This window comes from Lolium perenne, chromosome 1, assembly GCF_019359855.2.
Source record: "Lolium perenne isolate Kyuss_39 chromosome 1, Kyuss_2.0, whole genome shotgun sequence".
NCBI classification, from domain to species: Eukaryota; Viridiplantae; Streptophyta; class Magnoliopsida; order Poales; family Poaceae; genus Lolium; species Lolium perenne.
This window is the reverse complement of record NC_067244.2, coordinates 102477841-102501595: the sequence shown is the minus strand read 5'-3', so window position 1 is coordinate 102501595 and position 23755 is coordinate 102477841. Positions and strand designations below refer to the sequence as shown.

Genomic DNA, 23755 nt, shown 5'->3' with positions numbered 1-23755 from the left:
GGCGCACGCCTCAACTATCCTATATATGACAAGGAGCTCTACGCTTTGGTTCGTGTTCTTGAAGTTTGGCAACACTATCTTTGGCCAAAAGAGTTTATCATTCATTCCGATCATGAGTCCTTGAAGTATTTGAAAAGCCAACACAACTTGAACAAACGACATGCAAAATGGGTCGAGTTCATTGAGTCCTTCCCATATGTGATAAAATACAAGAAGGGCAAGGACAATGTTGTGGCGGATGCTCTTTCCCGCAAAAACACCCTTTTGCTAACTCGTTTGGATTTTCATGTTTTGGGACTTGAAGAGATCAAAGAACTCTATCCTTCCGATTCTTTCTTTGCTCCCATTTTTGAGAAGTGCTCCGCTGAGCGAGGAGTGGATGATTTCTATTTGCATGATGGCTATTTGTTCAAAGCCAACAAGATTTGCATTCCCGCGTCTTCGCTTCGAAAATTGCTTTTGCAAGAGTCTCATGGAGGAGGTCTTATGGGCCACTTTGGCCGTGACAAGACATATGCCATGCTCTCAACCCACTACTATTGGCCAAAGATGAAGCGAGATGTGGAGCGCCTTTGCCGTCGGTGCACAACATGCTTACAAGCTAAGTCTACCTCCAACCCTTATGGTCTCTACATGCCATTGCCTATTCCTTTTGCACCATGGACAGATATTAGCATGGATTTCGCTTCTAGGCTTGCCTCGCACTAAGCATGGTCATGATTCCATATTTGTTGTAGTGGATAGATTCTCTAAGATGGCTCATTTCATACCTTGCCATAAGAGCGACGATGCTTCACACATTGCTTCATTGTTTTTCAGGGAAATCGTTCGCCTACATGGAGTACCGCAAAGCATTGTGTCGGATCGAGACGTCAAGTTCATGAGCTATCTTTGGAAGTCGATCATGGCAAAGTTTGGAGTCAAGCTCTTGTTCTCATCATCATCGCACCCGCAAACGGACGGCCAAACGGAAGTGGTCAATCGAAGCCTCTCCACCCTCCTACGGGTCCTCGTGAAGAAAAACTTGAGGTCATGGGAGGAGTGCCTTCCTCACGCCGAGTTCGCCTACAACCGCGCCAAGCACAAGACTACATCAAGGAGCCCCTTCATGGTCGTCTACGGCTTCGAACCTTACACGGCACTCGACATACTTCCGCTTCCCCTCCACGAGCGCATCAACATGGACTTCGACAAGCGCGCGCCGCCGCGTCAAGAAACTACATGAAGAGACAAGGGCAACCATACAAGCACATGTTCTTCGTCAAGCCAACCACATCAACGCCAAGAAGAAGGCAAGGATATTCGAAGAAGGAGACCTCGTTTGGATCCACCTCCGGAAGGACCGGTTTCCCCATGAGCGCAACTCCAAGCTCAAGCCAAGAGGAGATGGCCCCTTCAAGGTCCTCAAGCGCATCAATGACAACGCTTACGTCATCGACATACCAACATCCAAGTACTTGGTGAGCAACACGTTCAACGTCTCGGACTTGTCACCCTATCATGGAGATGAGGAGGTGCAAGAGTCGAGGACGACTCTTTCCCAAGGGGGGGGAGATGATGTAGCCCCGGTCACCGACGTCGCTACACCAAGACCAACAAGTCCCCCTAGTGGACCGATGACACGAGCCCGAGTCAAAGCTCTTCATGATGAGGTGAACTCGCTCCTCACCACCCTTGATCTTGGTACCCCTTTGGATGGATTGCTACCTCACGCCGACGTGCTATGTGTCATTAGGTACAAGGCGCGTCAAGACCACGGAGAGGAGAAGACGCCGAGGTCAAGGGAAGGAGAGAAGCAACTGGACATGGAGATGATCATGAAGCCGAAGCCGACGTCGCACGAAGCGCTCCAAGGAAGAGACGGACGCTGGCCGGTCCAGGACCCGGTCAGACCGGACCTACAACCGGACGCCCCGGTCATAGGCCCGGTCGACCGGCGCAAACCGGGCCAGCTCCCTCGTCACGGACGACGACCGGACCCAGGACCGGAAACTTCGCAGTTTCCCGGTTTGCGCCCGGTCGACCGGACCCATGACCGGACGGCCCGGTCACAGGCCCGGTCGGACCGGCCCCAAACCGGACAGCCCGGTCCCAGGCCCGGTCAGACCGGCCCCAAACCGGACCTGACGAGAATGCCCCACCAAACTGCCTTAACTTATCCATTCGCGTACCTGTTCGCCCTTGCTGGCCATGTATGACTGTATAAGTAGCTGGAACCCCTCATTAGCTCTTTAGACTTGTTTTGAACTCAAACCTAACTTTGAGCTTAGTCTCCCTTGGGTATCATCCCTCTGTAATCAAGGCACCTTGGTTGTTGATTTGGAACTTGTTGAGTGAGATTCTAGTACAAGATACTCTCTCTCCCTCACCAAGCTCTTCTTCTCCAATCCCAATCTCTCCCCGGGGAATTCTACCGCGTGTCTCTTCCTCGGAGATTCTATTGGCGTGGTCCATCGAGCAACGGAGGTAAGCATCGGGTGTATCGGGTTGTGTGTGTGCGTGAGTCTCGGAGTTCCTCGTGTTCATCGCCGTGTTCTTTGTGTTCCTCGCGTTTTCCCATCTTCCCCCTTGGTTTCGAAGTCAATCCGCGAGATCGGGCCACACACGGGGTCTTAGACCTCATCACCACATCTCCATCATCTCGAGTTATCATAACTCTTGTGTTCTTGCATTCAAAGGATTTATGTCCTTGAGCTCCACAATTGAAGCATGTGATGTTACTAGATCCCGTGGAAGCTTTGGAGGACATAGTTGATTGATCCGGCTTGAAGCTTGTTGTCTTGAAGGCACTCTTCATTTGCTTAGGAGGATCCTTGGGAGCAATAGCACTTGTGTTCTTGATGCTTGAGGAGGTATTTGTTGCATTGCGCGCGGCGAAGAAGGACTTTGTTTTTGCACTTGCTATGTCTTCTCGCACTTGACGCTCGGCTCTTGTAGCTTGATGAAGCAATTCAACCATGTTGGTGTAAGGCAAGAATTCCACTATCCTCTTGACGGGAATGTTCAATCCATTCAAGAATCTTGCCATTGTTTGCTCTTCTCGCTCGTCCACATTTGCACTCATCATTGTCATGTGCATCTCCTTGTAGTATTCCTCAACGGACTTGTAGCTTTGCTTGAGTTGGGTAAGCTTGTTGAAGAGGTCGCGTTTGTGATGGTTGGGCACAAAGCGTTTGTGCATGACTTCTTGCATCTCTTCCCATGTAGCAATGGGGTCTAGATCTTCCTTGTCACGCTTCTTGTTCACTTTTTCCCACCAAACATTTGCATACCCTTCAAACTCTAGTGATGCCATGGGCACTTTCTTTGCTTCGGAGAAGTTGTGTATGCGGAATATCTTGTCAACCTTGAGAACCCAAGAGAGGTATGCATCGGGGTCTTCTTCTCCATGGAACTTAGGCATGGTGAACTTGAGTTTCCCAAAGATTTCCTCTTCATTGCGGTCATTGCGTCTAGGAGGTGGTCTTTCTTCACCAAGGTCTTGACGTTGTTGAGGTGGATGTTGTGGACCGTGAGCATCTCTATTGTTGTTGCTATGTTGTGGACGAGGAGGTGGTCTTCCATGACCTTCATCTTGATCATCATTGTTGTGGCGGCGTCGAGGCATCACACTTTCTTCACTTGATGCTTGGTGATGACTTGATTCTTCATCTCTTGCCCTTGGAGGAGGTCTTCTAGCATGAGGGCGATCATCATGATGGCGGCGATTATCTTGACCTTGAGGGCGTTGAGGATGAACAACATTGATGATTTGGCGCTCTTGGTGCGCTTGCCTTGCTTCTTCATCATGAAGGCGTTGTCTTCTAGCTTGAGCTTCTTGTGCTTGTCGTTGCCGCTCTTGTTCTTCAAGTGCTTGTTGTTCATTGCGGAGGCGCTCTTGTTCCCTTGCTCGAACTAGCTCTTGATCATGGCGAAGGCGTTCTTGCTCTTGTTGGAATTGAGCATTGAGGTCCTCTTGGTGAAGGCGCTCTTCTTCAAGGCGTTGACGTTCATGGACAAGTCGAAGGCGAGCTTGTTCCGCTTCTTGAGCTTGTTGGTGAAGCACTTGAACATCCACATTATGGTGGCGTGGGTCTTCATTAGAATCATGGCGAGATGGTGTAGGAGCTCTTGACCTTGAGCTATGGGAGCGCGAAGACCTTGAGTGGTGTCTTCTCTCTTCTTGGCGATTGAGTGTGTGGAGGATATTGTCCAACGCCGTCTTCATTTCCCTTGTCTCTTGACCTTGTATGGCAAGTGTGGCCTTCAACTCATTGCCTTGAGTTTCAATCTTCTCATTGAGGTCTTGCACTTGATTGTTGAGGTCATTCCTTTGCACTTGAGCTCTTTCTTCATAGCGGACATTGGTATCCTTGAGCATGGCTTCAAATTGATTTAGCTTGGCGTGGACGGCTTGAGTAGCTATCCAATGTTGGTGCCGCGTCATCGGTAGTTGGTTCCCTTCTCCACTAGACATGGTTACAACTAAAACAAGAACTATGTGGTGGGTGGTTAGGAAAGACTACCAAGAATGTCAAAACTTGCAAACCAAAATCGAAAGGGTGTATCAAAGTGAGGAACAACCGGTTACACACACAAAAACAAAAGCTCTATATGGTGTTAGGTATGGATGTGGAAAGCCAAATGGAAGAACCAAACGAAAAGTCTATTGTCAAAAGTGGGTAAGATCCAAAAGTCACAAGTCAAAGGCGGTGATCACAAAAGGCATACACAATGAGGAACACACGCGTGGGACAAAATGGGGTTAGCGCGACTTGGAAAATGAGCAAGAACAAAATGGTCCTAACGAAGACTACTAGCTCGGTGTCACGCCAACACAAGAGAGACCGTGGCTTGGTTGCAAAATTGAGAAGCAACAAGATTTGCGCAAGACGCCTCTCTTCTCTTTTCTCTCTTTTGCTTAAAAGCTTTGGACTCTTTTGTGTATAGGTGTCACTCACACACTTTTTCTTTTTCTTTTTGTATTTTTTTTCTTTTTCTCACTATGTAAGGATACTACTATCTATGTAAGTATGTCACACTTCTTTTGCTTATCTTTTCACACGAGCTTGCTTCAAAGCTTTGCTCAACACACGCACACCCTCACGGTCGGGACGCTTGCGCAATGCTTCGCAACACTAGAAAGCCACTCTCGATAGGAAAGGTACGCAAAAGAGGCTAGGGCTACAAGTTAGGAGCAAGTTATACCACTTGATGATGGTGGCCGACGATCTTGAACTTGCTATGGTGGAGGTGTCAAGTGAACCGCTTGGATCCTCGGGGTGCCGTCGTCGTTGTCGATGTTGCGGAAGCTTTGTGGTAGCTGAAATGGCACTCAAACCGAAGTCCAAACACAAGGGAGTTAGTACCAAAACGAAAAACGAAGGTTGCTGTCAAAATTTCGGCCAGGCGGAACTTCCGGTCCTGAGGGGCGGAACTTCCGGTCCGGGGGCGGAACTTCCGGTATTTCCAGGCGGAACTTCCGGTCGCAATCAGATCTGCGGGCAGTTCGTCGATTTGGGCGGAAATCCGGGCCGAAATCCTTCGAATTCGAGGAAAATTTGGCACCAAAAGCTGTGGGAAGGTGGGGGAATTGCAGATCAACACCAAAGGCAAGTTTCTATTGGAGCAAAACCACAAATAACTCAACAAATCGAGAGATCGATCCAAGGCCAAATTGGGGCTATTTTTTGGGAAATTTTTTTGGGCGAAATTGGTGGAATTGGGGGATGTGGGGGTCAAATCCGTGGCAACCAAAGAGCTGCTGATACCATATGATGTGGACTAAGTCCAAGGATGTGCCCGATCTTCACGGATTTGGGTGGAACTCATGGGGGTAGGTGGATGAACGCGATGAACACGAAGAACGCGAGGGGAATCGTGGGGATACAACACACACACGCACACAAACCGGTTTTCCCTCGTAGGCCCGATACACCTACTCGATAGAGGTTGCGAGAAAAGACCTTCCGGTAGAAGTCCCGCAAAGAGATCGACAAATCGAAGCTCGCAAGATCTAGAAGGGTGAAAAGACCGGAAGGTTGATAGAAGTGCAAGCAAAAGACCAAATAGGTAGAAGTGCAAGCAAAAGATCAAACAAACGGTAGAAGTCACCAAAGAGATCTTGACAAGTCGATAAGGAGCCCGGGTGGGTACAAGATCATAGATCTAGGTAGGGTTCCCACAAGGGTGAGCTAAGCTCAGGTTTAATTTCACATCTAGTCTAATCTCAGATCTGAGGCAACCAGCCTATTTATAGGTGGGGGCGAAGGGGTAAGTTACAAGCTGAAAAGTGCTGTCGTGCTGAAGTTCGATGGGGCGGAAGTTCCGGTCAACTTGGGCGGAAGTTCCGGCCAGGGGCGGAAGTTCCGGTCTGGAGGGGCGGAAGTTCCGGTCGGGGCGGAAGTTCCGGCCTTGTTCCGGAATTGCGCCATTGTCCCGCAGTAACATCCAGGGGGGTTTTCGCCGACTTTCGGAACTTGGGCGGAAGTTCCGGCCCTTCGGGGCGGAAGTTCTGGCCTGATCCTGTCTTCTGGGCGCTGGAAGGCATCTGGAGGGAATCTGGAGGGCATCTGGGCGGAAGTTCCGGTCCTGGAGGGCGGAAGTTCCGGCCTGGCAGCTGTAGCTCCATCTTCCTCATTTCCAGCTCTCTCTCCATTGGCTTGGTCTTCATGGCTCGCTTCTTGGTCGATGTACCTGATTGAACATAGGGTATTGGCATGAAGTAGCAAGCCATCCAAAGGGGTGTCAAAAGCATACATGGAGAGGAGCGAATTCACCTCTTGGTGTAGGGCTTGAGCTCGAGCTCGTGTCATTGGACCACGAGGAGGGCTTGTCGGTCTTGAGGCGGTGGTGTCCGAAGGCCACCCCGTATCATCAGGAGCCAAAAATAATTCAAGAAAAGAAACTTGATAGTACATAGAGGATGACATGAGGATCCCATGAGTTAGCAGCTTACTCAATGATTCCATGGCGGCAGGGGATCAAAAGAAAAAGGAAATACCCAAAAATCAGAGGGTGAAAAAAAATCCAAGAAAATAAACTTTTATTGTACATAGAGGATGACATGCTGGTCCCATGAGCCAGCAGGTTCCTCAACGTTTCAAACGTGGCATGAGATCGAAAGAAAAAGGCAAGTGACCAAATATCAGGAGCCAAAAATGATTCAAGAAAAGAAAGTTGATTGTACATAGAGGATGACATGCGGGTCCCATGAGTTAGCAGCTTACTCAATGACTCCAAGGCGGCAGGGGATCAAAAGAAAAAGGAAATAGCCAAAAATCAGAGGGTGAAAAAATCCAAGAAAAGAAACTTGTATTGTACATAGAGGATGACATGCGGGTCCCATTTGCAGCAGCGGTCCCAACGTTTCAAATGCGGCTTGAGATCAAAAGAAAAAGAAAGTAGCCAGAAATTAGGGGGTCAAAAAAACTCCCAGAAAGGAAAGCTTTATCGTTCATACAGGCTGACATGTGGGACCTATAAGCCAACAGCTTACTCAACGTTTCAAAGGCGGCAGGGGATCAAAAGAAAAAGGAAATAGCCAAAAACCAGAGGGTGAAAAAAAATCCAAGAAAAGAAAGTTTTATAGTACATAGAGGATGACATGCGGATCCCATTTAGCAGTAGCGGTCTCACCGTTTGAGAGGCGACACGGGATGGAAAGAAAAAGGCAAGTGACCAATTATGAGGTGCCAAAAAGAATGCAAGAAAAGAAAGTTTTATAGTACATAGAGGATGACATGCGGGTCCCATTTAGCAGCAGCGGTCTCAACGTTTCCAAGGCGGCACGGGATCAAAAGAAAAAGGAAGTAGCGAGAAATCAGGGGGTCAAAAAATTCCAAGAATAAAAAGAATTTTGGTTCATAGAGGATGACATGCGGGACCCATGATCCTGCATCGTAAACGGCTCGATCGGAGAGCGTTGAACGAGATGGCGCGATCGAGAAAAAAAACAATGCTAGAGAGGCTGCCATCTGGGCCCTACATCCCTGGGCGGTGCGGATTTGCGTTGACTCGGCCGGCGAACCCGAGAATTCGCGATGCACCATGTCTCGGGCCACCATAGGAGACGTTTTGGCCGCTTTCGTCGGGCTAGGTGGCCTCAAAAACGAGAAAAAACAAGTTTTGACATGCACCACGGAGAGACCCAAAATCGTCGGCCATGGTGCACCAGCAACCACGGCGCGACTTCAACTTCGTCGGCCATGGCAACTTTTCTTGTAGTGGCGGTTCCCGTGATTCTCGTTCCTAAACCAGATGAGTCACAACGAATGTGTATGGATTGTCGCCCCATCAATGCCATTACCGTTCGATACCGCCATCCCATTGCGCGTTTAGATGACATGCTTGATGAATTGTGTGGTGCCACGATTTTCTCTAAGATTGATTTGCGTAGTGGCTACCACCAAATCCGCATGGCAATTAGTGATGAATGGAAGACGACATTCAAGACCAAACTTGGTCTCTATGAATGGCTTGTCATGCCATTTGGTCTTTCAAATGTTCCATCTACTTTCATGCGTCTCATGAATCACATCTTGCGACCTCTCATTGGCAAGAGTGTGGTTGTCTATTTCGATGATATTCTCATTTATAGCAAAAATCTCGAGGACCATGTGCAACATGTGAGAGAAGTCTTATGCATCTTGCGCTGTGAAAAGCTCGTTGCAAATCTTCCCAAGTGCACCTTTGCACAAAGCAAGTTGGTTTTTCTTGGATTTGTGGTTTCCGCCAATGGGATTGAAGTTGATTCTTCGAAGGTTGAGGCCATCCACAATTGGCCCACTCCTACAAACGTTGGTCAAGTTCGAAGTTTTCATGGACTTGCCGGTTTCTATAGACGCTTTGTGAATGATTTTAGCACCATTGTTTGCCCTTTAAATGAGCTTACAAAAAAGAATGTTCCGTTTGTTTGGGGCAAGGCACAACAAAACGCTTTTGATGAATTGAAAAAGAAACTCACCGAGGCACCACTCCTCGTTCTTCCCGATTTTGCAAAAACTTTCGAGATAGAATGTGATGCGAGTGGACTTGGAATTGGTGGTGTCCTTATGCAAAATGGAAAACCCGTGGCATACTATAGCGAGAAGTTGGATGGCGCACGCCTCAAATATCCTATATATGACAAGGAACTTTATGCTTTGGTTCGTGTTCTTGAAGTTTGGCAACACTATCTTTGGCCAAAAGAGTTTGTCATTCACTCCGACCATGAGTCTTTGAAATATTTGAAAAGTCAACACAATTTGAATAAAAGACATGCAAAATGGGTTGAGTTCATTGAGTCCTTTCCATATGTAATCAAATACAAGAAGGGCAAGGACAATGTAGTTGCGGATGCTCTTTCTCGCAAGCTCACCCTTTTACTCACTCGTTTGGATATCCATGTTTTGGGTCTTGATGAAATCAAAGACTTATATGCTTCCGATACCTTCTTTGGCCCAATTTTTGCAAAGTGTTCTAGTCAAAAGGGCATCGACGATTTCCATTTGCACCAAGGATTCTTGTTTAAAGATAACAAACTTTGTATACCCGAGTCTTCCCTTCGTGAGTTGCTTTTGCAAGAGTCACATGGCGGTGGTCTTATGGGACACTTTGGGCGAGACAAGACGCTCTCCATGCTATCTACCCATTACTATTGGCCAAGAATGAAGCGAGACGTGGAGCGCCTATGCAACCGTTGCACAACATGCTTACAAGCTAAGTCCACATCCAACTCTTATGGTCTTTACACACCGTTGCCTATTCCTTATGCTCCTTGATCCGATATAAGCATGGATTTCATACTAGGATTTCCTCGAACCAAATATGGTCATGATTCAATTTTTGTAGTGGTTGATCGATTCTCTAAAATGGCTCATTTCATACCATGCTCCCGAACGGATGATGCTTCACATATTGCCTCCTTGTTTTTTAGGGAAATTGTGAGACTCCACGGCATACCAAGAAGCATTGTTTCGGACCGAGATGTCAAATTCATGAGCTACCTTTGGAAGACACTAATGGCCAAGTTCAATGTCAAGCTTTTGTTTTCATCATCCTCACATCCACAAACCGATGGGCAAACCGAAGTGGTGAACCGAAGCCTCTCCACACTACTACGAGTCCTTGTCAAGAAGAATTTAAAGTCATGGGAAGATTGCATCCCGCATGCGGAGTTCGCCTACAACCGCGCCAAGCACTCTACAACAATGATAAGTCCTTTCATGGTCGTGTATGGGTTTGAACCACCCACGGCGATCGACCTACTTCCCCTTCCACTACATGAGCAAGTAAACATGAACATCGACAAGCGAGCCCAATACATGAAGAAGCTACATGAAGATACAAGGGCAACGATCGAGCAACAAGTTCTTCGTCAAGCCACTAGACTCAACATGAATAAAATGGCACGGATCTTCAATGAAGGAGACTTAGTGTGGATACACCTTTGCAAGGACCGCTTCCCTCAAGAAAGAAACTCCAAGCTCAAGCCCTGAGGCGATGGTCCCTTCAAGGTCCTCAAGCGCATCAATGACAACGCCTACGTCATCGACATACCAACATCCAAGTACTTGGTGAGCAACACATTCAATGTGTCCGACCTCTCACAATATCATGAAGATGAAGAGACCATAGAGTCGAGGACGACTCTTTCCCAAGGGGGGAGATGATGTAGCCCTACCCAAGGTCGACACTACATCAAGACCGACAAGCCCTCCTCGTGGCCCAATGACACGAGCTCGAGCCCAAGCCATACACCAAGAGGTGAATTCGCTCCTTTCCACGTATGCATTTGATACCTCTTTGGATGGCATGCTACTTCATGCAAATACCTTGTGTTCAATCAGGTACATCGGTCAAGACACAAGCCATGGAGACCAAGCCAATGGAGAGGGAGCTGAAAATGAAGAAGATGGAGCTACAACGCCCCAGCCGGAACTTCCGCCCCCCAGGACCGGAACTTCCGCCCAGATTCCCTCCATAGAGCATCCAGCCGGAACTTCCGCCCCGAGAGACCGGAACTTCCGCCCAAGTTCCGCCCTAGTTCTGAAAATGCGCCGAAACGCCCATGGATATTACTGCAAGGAAATCAGTCGTTTCCGGAACTAGGCCGGAAGTTGGCCGGAACTTCCGCCCCGACCGGAACTTCCGGCCTCCAGGATCGGAACTTCCGCCCAGATACCCCGAAGATGTTGGCCCCCCCCCCCCCCCCCCCCCCCCCCCGCGCCCCCAGTGAAGGGAATCCAGCCGGAACTTCCGCCCAGGACGACCGGAACTTCCGCCCCCTGAGGCCGAAACTTCCGCCTACACGCGTTTCAGCACCAAAACTGGCAGATTCAGCATGTAACTTACCCCTTCGCCCCACCAACTATAAATAGCCTTGTTGGCTCAGATCTGAGATTCAGACTTGATGTAAGAGAAACCCTGAGCTTTTGCTCCTCCCTTAGGGAAACCCTTCTAGATCCACCAATCTACGAACTTATCTACTCTTCTAGGTAGTTGATCTCTTCCATTGTAGGAATTCTAGTGTTTTGGATCTTTTGCTTTTGCAATTCTATCTATTTGCACTCTTTTTCTCTTTGGAACTCTATCAATTGCTATTGTCAATCTTTTGTGAGGGATTCTACGCCTTGTGGGTCTTTTTCTTGCAATTCCATTGGGTTGGTGTATCGGGCCAACGAAGAACAACCGGTTGTGTGTGTGCCTTGCGTTTGTATCTTCGATCCACCCCGCTTTCCACCCGTGTTCTTCGCGTTCCTCCACCTCCCCACAAATCTCATCCAAATCCGTGAAGATCGGGCACACCCTTGGGCTTAGCCCTTATCACCAGCCCCATGTTATTTTCCCAGGAATTAAGTCAGCCACTTTTTAGAGTCCGTATTGAAGGGGGAAAGGCCTTCTAGGGTTTGGTTCAGCCACCATATGTATGGCTGGTCGAAACCCCACATTTTTGTCCTTTAAATACCCTCATAGCCGTCACGTTTAGACTTGGATTTTGATTAGATTAAAAGTTGGCCATTGCTGCAACTCTCGTGTACTTCTTTTGAGGCCAACGCCCAGAACAAGACCGACTATTCGGAATCTCACCTTATTCAATAAAGCTTTCATCTATATCCGCAATATTCTAATTACATCATTAGTTCTTACTTGTTCTCGATTTCAGGTAGGAATTAAGACTCTCGCTGGTCAGGCTGATCGTGCTTCCGCAAGATCAGTAACTCCCGGAGATTGTCCTAGCGATTGCATTGGCGCACGAGCTTTACACGTGTAGTCCGATCGTCAAGCACGAACTCCACCAACAAATCGATTTATCCTCGTTTAATCGAAAGATCGGCCACCTTTATCCTATCACTACATCAGTTAGCCCAAATAATAAGAATTTTAGTACAAAAGTAAAAAAAGAAAGGAAAATAAAAAAAAATGACAAAAGGGTGTGTAAATCGTACAACCGTGGCAAGTGTTGTAAAGCTTCCTGTGTTGTGCTGCGTTCAAGGGGGAAAAAGCAAGCAATGGGCAGCCCACTTCGGGAGACTCAAAAGAAGTCTCCAGCTTAAACCCTGCTTATTTTCACCGAGAAGTCAGGTTGCAAGCGGGGCGGGTTGCGGCTGCCCGCTACGCAGCGACGCGGAACAGCTCTAATTCAGCGGGATCTGGCGGCTTGCCGCAATTGATCGCTGTACACAGTGCGTACACTGCGGCAGCCCGCGTCGTCCCGCATTAGTCCCGCGTCGGTACGCACTGCTCAGCTATTTGGTTGATCGCTGTACAAACTGCTCAGCTAGCTGATTTAACGGAAGCACTGCTCAGATAGCTTGGTTGATCGCTGTACAAACTTCATAAATAGCTGATTGATCGCTGGTTGATCTTTATAAATATAAATAATTCTGAATGCTTAATATTACATCACACTTAATATTGCTTAATAACTCGAATGCTTAACCATTACATCTTTAGGAATGTAAATACTTGAAAGCGGCAAGTGATCATCTTCTGCAACAACGACATCGACGACCCACGGTTCGTGGTGTGGGATGAGGCGTACGTCGCAGACGCAAAAGCTGAGGCGGGGGAGGAGGCGGTGCAGTTGGGCGAGCAGCCGCAGGCACCCGCCGACCCGAAGCAGGCGGCGATCCTGGCGTCATTGAACGTGCAGCGCTTCCGGAGGTTGAAGGAGGGGGGGGGGGGGAGTTCTTCAACGACGCGAACCTCGAGCACGTCCTCGAGATCTCGCGCCAGTGAGCGGACACGGAGGAGGCGGGACGCCTCCTCTTGGCGACGGAGCGACATAAGCTCATCGAGCTGAACGCTCATCGCCACGCCGAGGCGTTCGCCCGCAGTAAGCGAGGCTCGTCCAGAACGAGGCTTCTCAGCAAAGGCTGGCAGCGCGGGGATAGCGTCGCCAGCCGCCACGTTCCACCGCCATATGCGTGAAGCAAGGGCGGAGAGGTGGGCACGGACGCAGGCGGCAAAGGGGAAGAACGACGACGAGGCAGGCCCGTCGCGCGCTTCAACTAACGGCCAGTAGATTAGAGTTAAGTTTAAGTTTTATTTAGGTTTAAATTAGAGTAACTTTTGTATAAATTTCGTATGAACTTTGTATGAATTTCGGTTTTTAATTTCATTCTAAGTTTAATTTTCTATCAGGCTGACGTATGGGGTGCACCGGTGTGGGAGCAACATCCCTAAATAGAGCATGCTCTGTCGGTGCCCCCCATACTGCAGTGCCGACGTCCTGCCAGCGCCTATTTGAGGGCTGCTGGTGGAGATGCTCTTATATGTAGCTGTACTCGCGTGTTCTATGTAACTCTATGTAGTTGATCTGTAAGTGTACTCGTATGTTGTAGTGTACTCGGATTTTCACTTAAGGGCATCTCCAGTGGCGCGACGCATTTTAATGTCCGCGAGCGTCCGTTTGCGTCGCGCTGCGAACGTAAAAATGACCGTTTTTGTCCGCGCGTCCGTTTGTGTCTGGGGTCTGCTCCAGCGGGGCGACGCATTTAATTTTGCGTCGCCCCGCTGGAACAGGCCCCGGACGCATTTCCGGTCACGGCGGACGAAAACGGTTGCTCAGCGACCGTTTGTGTCGCGCCGCTGGAGATGCCCTAAAAGTAGTTTGATTTTTATACTCACCGTACTTATATGAACAATACATGTGTGCATGGTTGCTATAATTGAACCGCGAGGCAAGTACTGATTGCTGCATGTAATCGTTTTCGTGCGTGTACGCGCAGGGAGAAGTACAGCGCGCGGCGTGGGAAGACGTACAGCGCGCGGCGTGAGGAGACAGTGCAGGCCTAGCGGGACAGTGCAGGCCTAGCGGGCTGACCGCTTTATCCCGCACCTACCAACGCGGTCGAAGTTGCGGCGCCGCGCGGGCGAATTTCGCGGGGCGGCCTTGCGGCGTAGCGGGCCGTCCCGCACCACTTGACAGCTGACCGAGAAGCGAAGACGCAGTGCAATTTCAGAATCTGGTCAAGACCGGTTTCCCGAGCTTCTAGCTGAGCAAACTGAATCGGTACATCAATCTACCCCTTCGGTTCAGCACATTTTAAAGCACATGCCACTCCACCAGCGGAAGGGGTCAGCCAAGGAAAGTTGAAAAGGAAAAAAAGGATAAAAACGCAACGCACTCCTCTCCCGCATCGAAGATATGCTAGGATTCGTCACAGCCGCCGCCGCCGGCCCCGCATCTCCGCCACCGCCAGCCTCGCCGCTCGCAACTGCCGCCCCGCCGCTCAGCGCTCGCCGCCGCAGGCCCCGCCGCTCCGCCACCGCCGGCCTCGCCGCTCGCAGCCGCCGGCCCCGCCGCTCGCCGGCTCCGCCGCTCACAGCCGCCCTGCCCTCACCCCTCCACTTCTCGCGGCCATCTCTCTTCCCGCAGCACGTATCGGCGCTGCAGCCACGGCTGGTTCTTCGATCGGCCGCCGCCGGTTGAGACTCTGGCCGCACGATGACGACCCTGCAACCTACGGAATGTGCTATTGTCCATATGCCGGTTGCTAGTCTGCTAGATTAGTAGAATGATAAATGTGTGGATTAGTAGAATGGTAAATGTGTGGATTAGATCTGTGTACTCTTGTACAAACCGTGATCAATTTGCTGGATAATGAGCACGGTGCTTTCTATTTTGTAAATGTGAATAGTTGAGCTAGTGCTAATTTTATTTTCATGATATTAAATCGGTCCTGGCACTTGAGATATAGGTAGTGATGACTTCTTGAACTTGATTGGATTTGGTAGTGCTAATATAGAACATATCTAATTTTGGGGCATTATAGGTATTTCATAACTTAACACATCAAATAAGCCAAATTATGAGAAGCTCAAAATAACAGGAGGAACTAGCTTTTAGAAGCTTCTTCCCACCACAGTTTCTCTCCACCATTTTCTAAAAGCTAGCTTAAGCATAAGCAGTCTTCCCACCACAGTTTCTCTCCACCATTTTCTAAAAGCGCAGGAGCCCAAAAGAAGTGGCCCGTTCGTGGCGCGCGGTGGAGTGAAGAAAAATCAGCCTACAGCGTAGCTTAGCTGAAGCTATTAGTGGGAACGAGTCGTGCGGGTGCTGCGCAGGCAAAGAAAGCGACCGCGCAGGCGGTCGACTTAGAGGGAGTTTTTTCCGTAACAGTGGTACGAAACTATTTCATCCATTTGCTGGACGGAAATTAATGGCTGTCATTCATTTCCATAAAAGAATCCATGAAGCCTTCTTTTAACCACTACATTTATGTGTACCATAGAGTATATACATAGCCAGAGAACAAAACAAACTCGGTACCTATGCGCATAATATTATATGATAGGCTAATGACTAACCTAAGACTGCCTAACCTGACCATGATTATCCAAGATGGCAGACAGGTGCCACCAGGCAAAAAAATCACACCCAGAGGACATGGCATACTATACATTATGAGATGAGGTGGACCGGATACCAATCCATCACACCCAGCAGACTTCTTGGAGATTCAGAGAAGCTTATTCTGTGCCACCGCTTCGCAAAGCTCTTCCTCATATAGTAGAACTCTAGGAGAGGCTGCGACTTTTGGTACAGGCCTTGGCAATCCCGGTGGCATCAAACGGCGCAGACGCTTTGAAGGCAATGAATCCGGGAAAAGAACAGCTGTGATTGGCTTCACATCAAGCAGCTTGAAGCGTGAATGCCGAGGACCATGTTTTGGAGCCTTCGGGGTTCTCGGGGTGGCGACCCTCACATCCTTGCCATCTATTCTACTGAAATTTCAGTGGTTTTCAACAGATTAGAGTTTTCCAGGAGAATATATTCATGTGGGGGAACAAAAATGATATAACTAACCTCACGAAAGGCCAATGCTCAGTTGGGAGAGGGGTCTTGTTCTGGAGCAGTTCCTGCCTGCTGCGATCTGGAGTAGTGTAGTTGAAATGGTACTGCCTTGCCAGTTCAACCTAGTTTACATGACTAAGATGAGTACGGGAATGAGGGGATAAACAGTAGTACACGTATTGGAACTGCAAGCTAAGTTAACAAGGGAAAATTGGGCATGCAATCTAGGTCAATATGTAGGATATTGAGCTTGAAAAAACTTTGAATCAATTTACATGTATGGAAATGACTAGGCACACTACAAGATTTGGGACAATAGTAATCCATACTCGTTTATGTATGTAAGCAGTGGAAGACCAAACAATTTTTTGGCATGTCAGTGCATGGTAGCTGACATGAGTATTCACCGATGGACAGAAGAGATGTAGCCTGTTAGAGCTTATCTCAGCTACTGTGTACCAAAACATCATCTAGTTCATGATTTCAATGACCAAAAAGATTGCCAAGGGTACTAAAAGTGCTACAATAAGATAAAACCATTTAAACTGGACTAATAAAGGACGCAGCAGTATAAACATTATACTTACTGCCTTTCGGATCCTTGTTGAAACATGGAAAACAGCCTTCAGCTGGTCATGGTGCAAATAACACACAATCTTGATCTTTAAAATAAAAAAAATGGCAGTCAGATTTATTACAAATATAATGCACATTGAAGTTAACAGGAAAGTGGCTTCAGTTCCATACCAACAGATCAAGTGGAAGTGATTCAAGTCTTGAATTGTCATCACATTCAGCTGCTTGAGGAGTCTTTGGAGTTCTTGGCAAAAATAGTCCCTTAATGCCACTAAATGGCTCAAAATTGAGCCTTATTGGGGACATAATTGGTGTAGTGCTTTCAAAGACAACCTCAGCCTGTGGTGATATCTCCAGCTCATCCTTCTCCCCATTTAACAGAATCCGCTTCTTCCCTATATCCCTGCTTGTGCTCCTACTATAACGAATCTGAGCCAGTGCGCCAGGCTTCAAGTACTTGTTCTTTGTGTGTTTCACTCGTTTCTTTTGCTTCAGAGTCACTGATGCAGACCCCATAATGACTGCTATTCGCAAGAAAACTAGAAGCAGCGGATATTGCAAAACTTCGATTTTCTTCCAGTTTCATCTCCCAGCTTCATTAACAGCAGAGCAGAAATTATGCAGTGAGGAGAAGAATAAAGTTACCTTAACAAAAAAGCAAGCTCAGTATAAACATCCAAGGTAGTGTCAGACTGCCAGGTTTGTTATCGTGATAATTGTGACAAAAAAAAAACTACATTCAGGTAGAGCTCTTGTAGGCTGTAGAAGAGTGAAATAATAAGTTACTAACCTATGCTACAGAAGCAATAAGCAACAGCACCCACATCTCCTTACATTGGTTCGGAATCAGGACAATTTGATAGTATTTTGGAAAGATTGGAGTGGTGAACAGCTTGCCTTTTAGCCTTCAGATAATTACTTAATTCGCAAAGAAAAATATAATTACTTAACAAACTAAAAAGTTCAGGCAGAGCAGGATGTCCATCATTTGAAAATAATAAATACGGAAACAAAACCATATTCTTATATTAGAAGTACTACAAATGGTTTCCCTAAGTGCCAGTATGTGATTCTCCAGACGAAATCTTTCTTTGAAACTATTGAGCAGAAATTTATCATGCCACTGGATAAGCCTATTCCAGTTCTTCAGATGTATTGATTTGTTATTTGATAACTAAGCAAGCATACTAGTTGTGTACTGAAGAAGCTGATAATTAGTTTATCCAGCCTGACATCAGTACAACTGAACAAATTTGCAATGTATAGTGATTAAAATGACATGCTTCAAGTAGAATGCATTAAATGGTAAAACACCTAAACCAAACATCAAAACAAATGAACATGAGTATGTCAAATGCAGGAAATTCAAAATTGAGAATGATGTAGGACCCTTTATACTGGGAAAAAAACCAAAATGATAAGAATGAAGATGCTTTTGAAGATTTTACAAGTTAAGAGAAGCTTATCAGGACAACTGTTCTGAGACAAGTAGAGACATTATTGATCAATGGTTTCTCACTTTCCCAATTACTGCATGAACAAATTATACACTGAAATAGAAGACTGGAAAAGAGAAACACATTCCATTTTGATTTATAAAAGGCTACTGATCTGCAATTGTGAATATTTAAAGAGGGGCCAGCCCATTTGACAGGCCGATACAAGGCTGCTAGAAATATGATATTATTAAGATGCTAGTAATACTAACTTGACTAATATTGACAGCAATGCTAAAGTTTCCCTTCCCCAGGAAGTTAACTAGTAGCTATGACTTGTCAATTATGAACAACTACATTAACGGAGTTATGGCTCGTCATTGACCACATTATGACATTAACAGCTCGCCCTAGCACCAAATGGCACAACTTCAAGGAGTAATTGCACAGAGAAAACATTTTACTACTCAAAATAAAGATGTACTCCCTCCGTCACAAAAAGGATGTCGCAGATTTGTCTAAATTTGGATGAATCTATGCACTAAATCGTGTCTACATACATCCAAATTTAGATAAACTTGCGACATCCTTTTTGTGACGGAGGGAGTATTATAAATATTTTACAAATTAAGAGAAACTTATCAGGACAACTGTTTTGAGACAAGTCTAGACATTACTGATGAATAGTTTCACAGTTTCCCATTTACAGCATAAGCATACTATACACTAGAGAAAAACAGAAGAGTAGAAAAGAAAAAAACACAGTCCATTTTGATCTACAGAAGGCCATAAATGGCACTAGCACGCTGATCTGCAATTGTGAGTATCTCAAAGGGGACTTAGCCCATTTGACATGCCGATACAAGTCTGCCACAAATATGACAGTGTTAAGGTGCTAGTAAGTTAACTACGTACTATGCTACTATGCTATTCCCCACAAAAAAAGTTAACTACTTATGAGTTATGTCTTAGTAGTTATGACTTATGAATAACCACATTAACAGAGTTATTATGGCTCGTAATTGAGCACATTAACAGCTCAAAAAAATTAACAGCTCGTCCTAGCAGCAAAGGGAACAGCTTCAGGGAGTAATTGCACAGAGAAATTGTATTAAAATGAACTCAAACAAAAAAAGAATTGTACTGGCAGAGCAAGGATTAACAATGGGCTTCACTTCATCGCGCTCTACAATGTCCCCGCAAGAATGTCTCTATCGAATCGAATGAATCACAAGAGCGCGTGTAATCCCTTAAAATGAGGAAGGATCGACAAGCACACATGTCCATTGATGGCAAATTTCAGCCGCGCCGTACAGTAACCCTAGAAGCCCCGTTGGTCTCCCAATTCGTCTGCTGACGGTATCCCGAGACGACCTCGCCAACCAAAATTGACCCCACAATGTGCAGCGCAAGAAGACGCGCGGAGAGACGGGGCTAAAAGTGCGGTCTTTAGAGGAAGGTTTAAGATTGGTGGGTTACCTGAAGATACGCCCGCCGCCGCCGCAGCTCAGCAGCTAGCTCCCATGCTTTTGCTGGATTCAGCTCCTCCCCGCAACAGACCCAGCCAACCCAATCCCAATCCCAATCCCAGCCGTAAAAGTGTAAAACCGCCGGGCAACCAGAAGGAGATAGGCTAGGGGACGCGCGCCCACGACTCTCTCTCTCTCTCCTGACGAACGAATGAATGAATGGGTAGGAGGAGAGAGAAAGAGAAGAGGAAAAGCATTAGTACGAACGGAGAAATCGAGAGGGAGGGAAACCGAAAATTTTCGGCGGCGTTTGGCGCCAAGGCGCCGGGAAGCGGGGCCCGCTCGAAACAGAGCTCTGCCACTGCCAGGTGCCAGCCCGTGGATTTTAGTCATTAAAGATCTTCCCGTTTCTCCATCCTTGAGGTGGGTCTCACCTGCGGCGATTTTGATAAAAATATTTTTTTTTGAAAGAAAAGCCAAAATGACCCACACTATTTCACCGGACTAACCTTTTGTGTGGCGCCCATGCGAGCGACGCCACACATTCATGCCGACGTGGCGTGGTCGATGCTGCGCACTGTTGACCAGCCGACGTGGTAGGATGTGTGGCGCCGTTCGCATGGGCCACACATCCACTTAAGTGTGGCGCACGCGCCCGCCCCAGCCCGACACAGCTGGTCTCCTCTCTGTTTCACTCGGTGAAGAACAAGGCGGTCGGCTCCTCCCCCCCCCCTCCCGTCAAATCCTTACCCAGATCTCTTGTATTTCCTCAGATCTGCCCGTGGAGATCGTTCCCAACCCGTTCCTTGAATTGATGGATTTGGTTGGATCTACATGTGAAACCCTAAGTTGATTTGAGGGTGGATATAGAATGTAGAAACCCTAGGTTGATTTGTGTTGATTATGGTAACTAATGAACACATGTATGTATGTGTTGTTCACATTATGCTAGGGGGATGGAAAGAATCGTTCATGTTCATCATGTGGACAAGGATGCTTTTTTGAAGGGAACCTAGAGCCGGACTCGAAAGAGGTTGACTTGGTGTTTGACCGTAGCCCTAGCTTTGCCGAGGTGGTAGCACAAGTGAGGATTGAGTTGAATTGGAATGGGTGAAATGATGGTGTTGAGCTAGAGGGAAGACATAATGTGGGGTTTGGAATGCACACCCGTTGGAAGACAATGTGTATCAACTCCGAGCAACGTTGGTCCGTTTACAAGGAGACGGTGGGTGAGTAACAAGACAAGGCTTTAGAGTTGTTTGCAACCAAGACGGTTGATGCTCATATTGAGCTTGATCTTAACCGGCACTCCTCCCCCGTTGAAGCTAGGAGTCCACCACCCATGAGCCAAGAAGAAGCCACTGAATCTCCCATTGTCCAATCTCCCATTGCCCAAGATCCACCGTTGGAGAAGGAGTATGACGAGCATGACGATGGTGATAATGGTTTCGAGATGAATTACAACAATGTCGGTGATTTGGATGCATATTTGACGCAAGAGGACATGGACCACTCCATTCCTTATTCCTGATGCTATGCCTCAGACTCGGATGATGATGGACCCGATGAAGAAGTTGATGAGGATGGCTTGACGGCTAAGGAAGCCGAAAGAGCCGAGATCTTCAAGAAGGTAACCGGACGGGATAATCGGATACCATTGTTCCGTGATGTTAGTCTTACGGATGGAGCCGTGGTTGATGGTGGCAAAAGTTTACTTCTTGGAGGTAGGCCAATTTCCAAGAGAGATGTGGATGCGAGGACGGCTATGATCTTTAAAGGGCTCACGTTTGATACCTTCTTGGAATTGAAGGTATGGTTGAAGGAGTTCTCGATTAAGCATCATCGCCCTTACACCGTTATTCACTCAGACTTGAAGACGTGGTACACGCTAAAATGTGTAGATAAGAGGTTCCCATGGGTTGTCCGTGCAAGACCTTTCAAAAAATGGCCTTCTTGGCACATAACAAGTTGTGTAGCCACTCACATGTGTCGGGGGCCGAAGCTTGATGGCAAGGATACGCAGCCGGACCACCGTCAGCTCACATCCGAGTTTATTGCATACAAGCTCTCGGCTGAGATATCATCACTTCCAACCATGAGCATTAGGTCCGTGCAAGATATGGTGAAATCCCGCTTTGACTACGACGTCAAGTATGGAAAGGCATGGAAGGCCAAACAAGCTGCATTCAAGATGTTGTACGGTGATTGGGAGGAATCATAAAACCGAGTCCCCAGGTTGTTGTTAGCGATGGCCACTACTAACCCGGGCATGGTTCATGTTGTCGAGACTTCTAGTACCAAATTGACATTGCATGACGGGAAAAGAGTGAGGGTATTTCACCGTGCATTTTGGTCATTCGAGCAATGCACGAGGGCATTCGAACATTGTAGGCCGGTCATCACCGTCGATGGTACCTTCTTGACAGGGCAGTACAAGGGCACACTATTGGTGGCAATAGCAAATGATGCGAGCAACCGTTTAGTACCGTTGGCTTTTGCATTGGTAGAGGTTGAGAACAATGATAACTGGGGATGGTTTTTCCGTGTATTGAGGACGAGGGTCATACCACCCTCAAAGGAAGTGTGTTATATTGGATCATCATCAAGGAATTCTCAAAGCGGTGGAGCTTAACATTCTCGGGCATGCTCCCGTGCACCACTGATTGATGAGGACATCCCATCTATTGATACAACCGTTGTACCTACAGCCACACAAATATAAGGACCAATCACTCGAGCTCGTGCCAAACAACTTAACTATCAGGTACTTTCGTTTTTTGGAACTATTCCTCACATACATGAGAATATGATGCTGCCTAAATCAGATATGTTTGTTACTCTTAGGAATGATGGACCTAGCATGGATGAGGAGGACAAGCATTGGAGCATGATCACACATGGAGGAGATGGCAGCAAGTATTTGAGGATTGAAGATGACGCCACAAGTGGAGATTTCAGAACTTTGAAGCCACCATAAGAAGAGATGAAGACATGGACGAAATATAGAGATTCACACTTCATAATTTCGTCCATAGCATAATATGGTGTTGCGTCACCTTTAGTTTTGGGCCATGCCCATGTCATTTTCGCAGGAATTAAGTCAGCCACTTTTTAGAATCTGTATTGAAGGGGAAAAGGCCTTCTAGGGTTTGGTTCGGCCACCATACGTATGGCTGGCCGAAAACCCACCTTTTCCTCCTTTAAATGCCCCATAGCCATCACATTTAGACTCGGATTTTGATTAGATTAAAAGTTAGCCAATTGTTGCAACTTCGTGTACTTCTTTTGAGGCCAACGCCCAGAACAAGACCGACTATTCGGAATCCCACCATTATCAATCAAGCTGATGCGGGGTGGCCTTCGGTCACCTCCACACCAAGACCAACAAGTCCCCCAAGTGGACCGATGACACGAGCCCGAGTCAAGGCTCTACATGATGAGGTGAACTCGCTCCTCACCACCCTTGATCTTGGTACTCCTTTGGATGGATTGCTACCTCATGCCGACGTGCTATGTGTCATTAGGTACAAGGCGCATCAAGACCCCGGAGAGGAGGAGACGCCAAGGTCAAGGGAGGGAGAGAAGCATCTGGACCTGGAGATGATCGTGAAGCCGGCCGACGTCGCCGAAGCACTCCAAGGAAGAGATGGAAGGCGGCCGGTCACATGCCCGGTCGACCGGACCCACAACCGGATACCCCGGTCCACGAGCCCGGTCAGCCGGGCGCAAACCGGCCCCGACCCTCGTGCGGACGACGACCGGACCACGAACCGGATTCTTCGCAGATTCCCGGTTTGCGCCCGGTCGACCGGACCCATGACCGGACAGCCCGGTCATAGGCCCGGTCAGACCGGACCAATGACCGGACAGCCCGGTCACAGGCCCGGTCAGACCGGACCCAAACCGGATCTGACGGGAATGACCCACCAAACTGCCTTAACTTATCCCTTCGCGTACCTGTTCGCCCTTGCTGGCCATGTGTGCCTATATAAGTAGCCTAGACCCCTCCTTAG

General features: G+C 47.6%; 1 protein-coding gene across 3 annotated transcripts; it reads right to left on the bottom strand.

Annotated features, from left to right (window-relative positions):
* Window positions 1–15658: 15658 nt before the first annotated feature.
* Window positions 15659–19982, bottom strand: LOC127298185 (F-box protein At4g35930). 3 transcript variants are annotated; one of them, XM_051328127.2, is made up of 5 exons: window positions 19753–19982; window positions 17009–17430; window positions 16849–16923; window positions 16274–16383; window positions 15659–16188 (listed from the first exon to the last, which is right to left on the bottom strand). In XM_051328127.2, exons 2-5 carry the CDS (start codon window positions 17351–17353, stop codon window positions 15927–15929), a joined length of 792 nt encoding a protein of 263 aa, XP_051184087.1. In that variant the 5' UTR covers window positions 17354–17430; window positions 19753–19982; the 3' UTR covers window positions 15659–15926. The 3 variants fall into 3 exon arrangements, with proteins under 3 accessions (XP_051184087.1, XP_051184080.1, XP_051184075.1); XM_051328120.2 differs by having other exon boundaries at window positions 15659–16191; window positions 17009–17482; window positions 19753–19980; XM_051328115.2 differs by having other exon boundaries at window positions 15659–16191; window positions 19753–19980.
* Between the last annotated feature and the right edge of the window lie 3773 nt (window positions 19983–23755).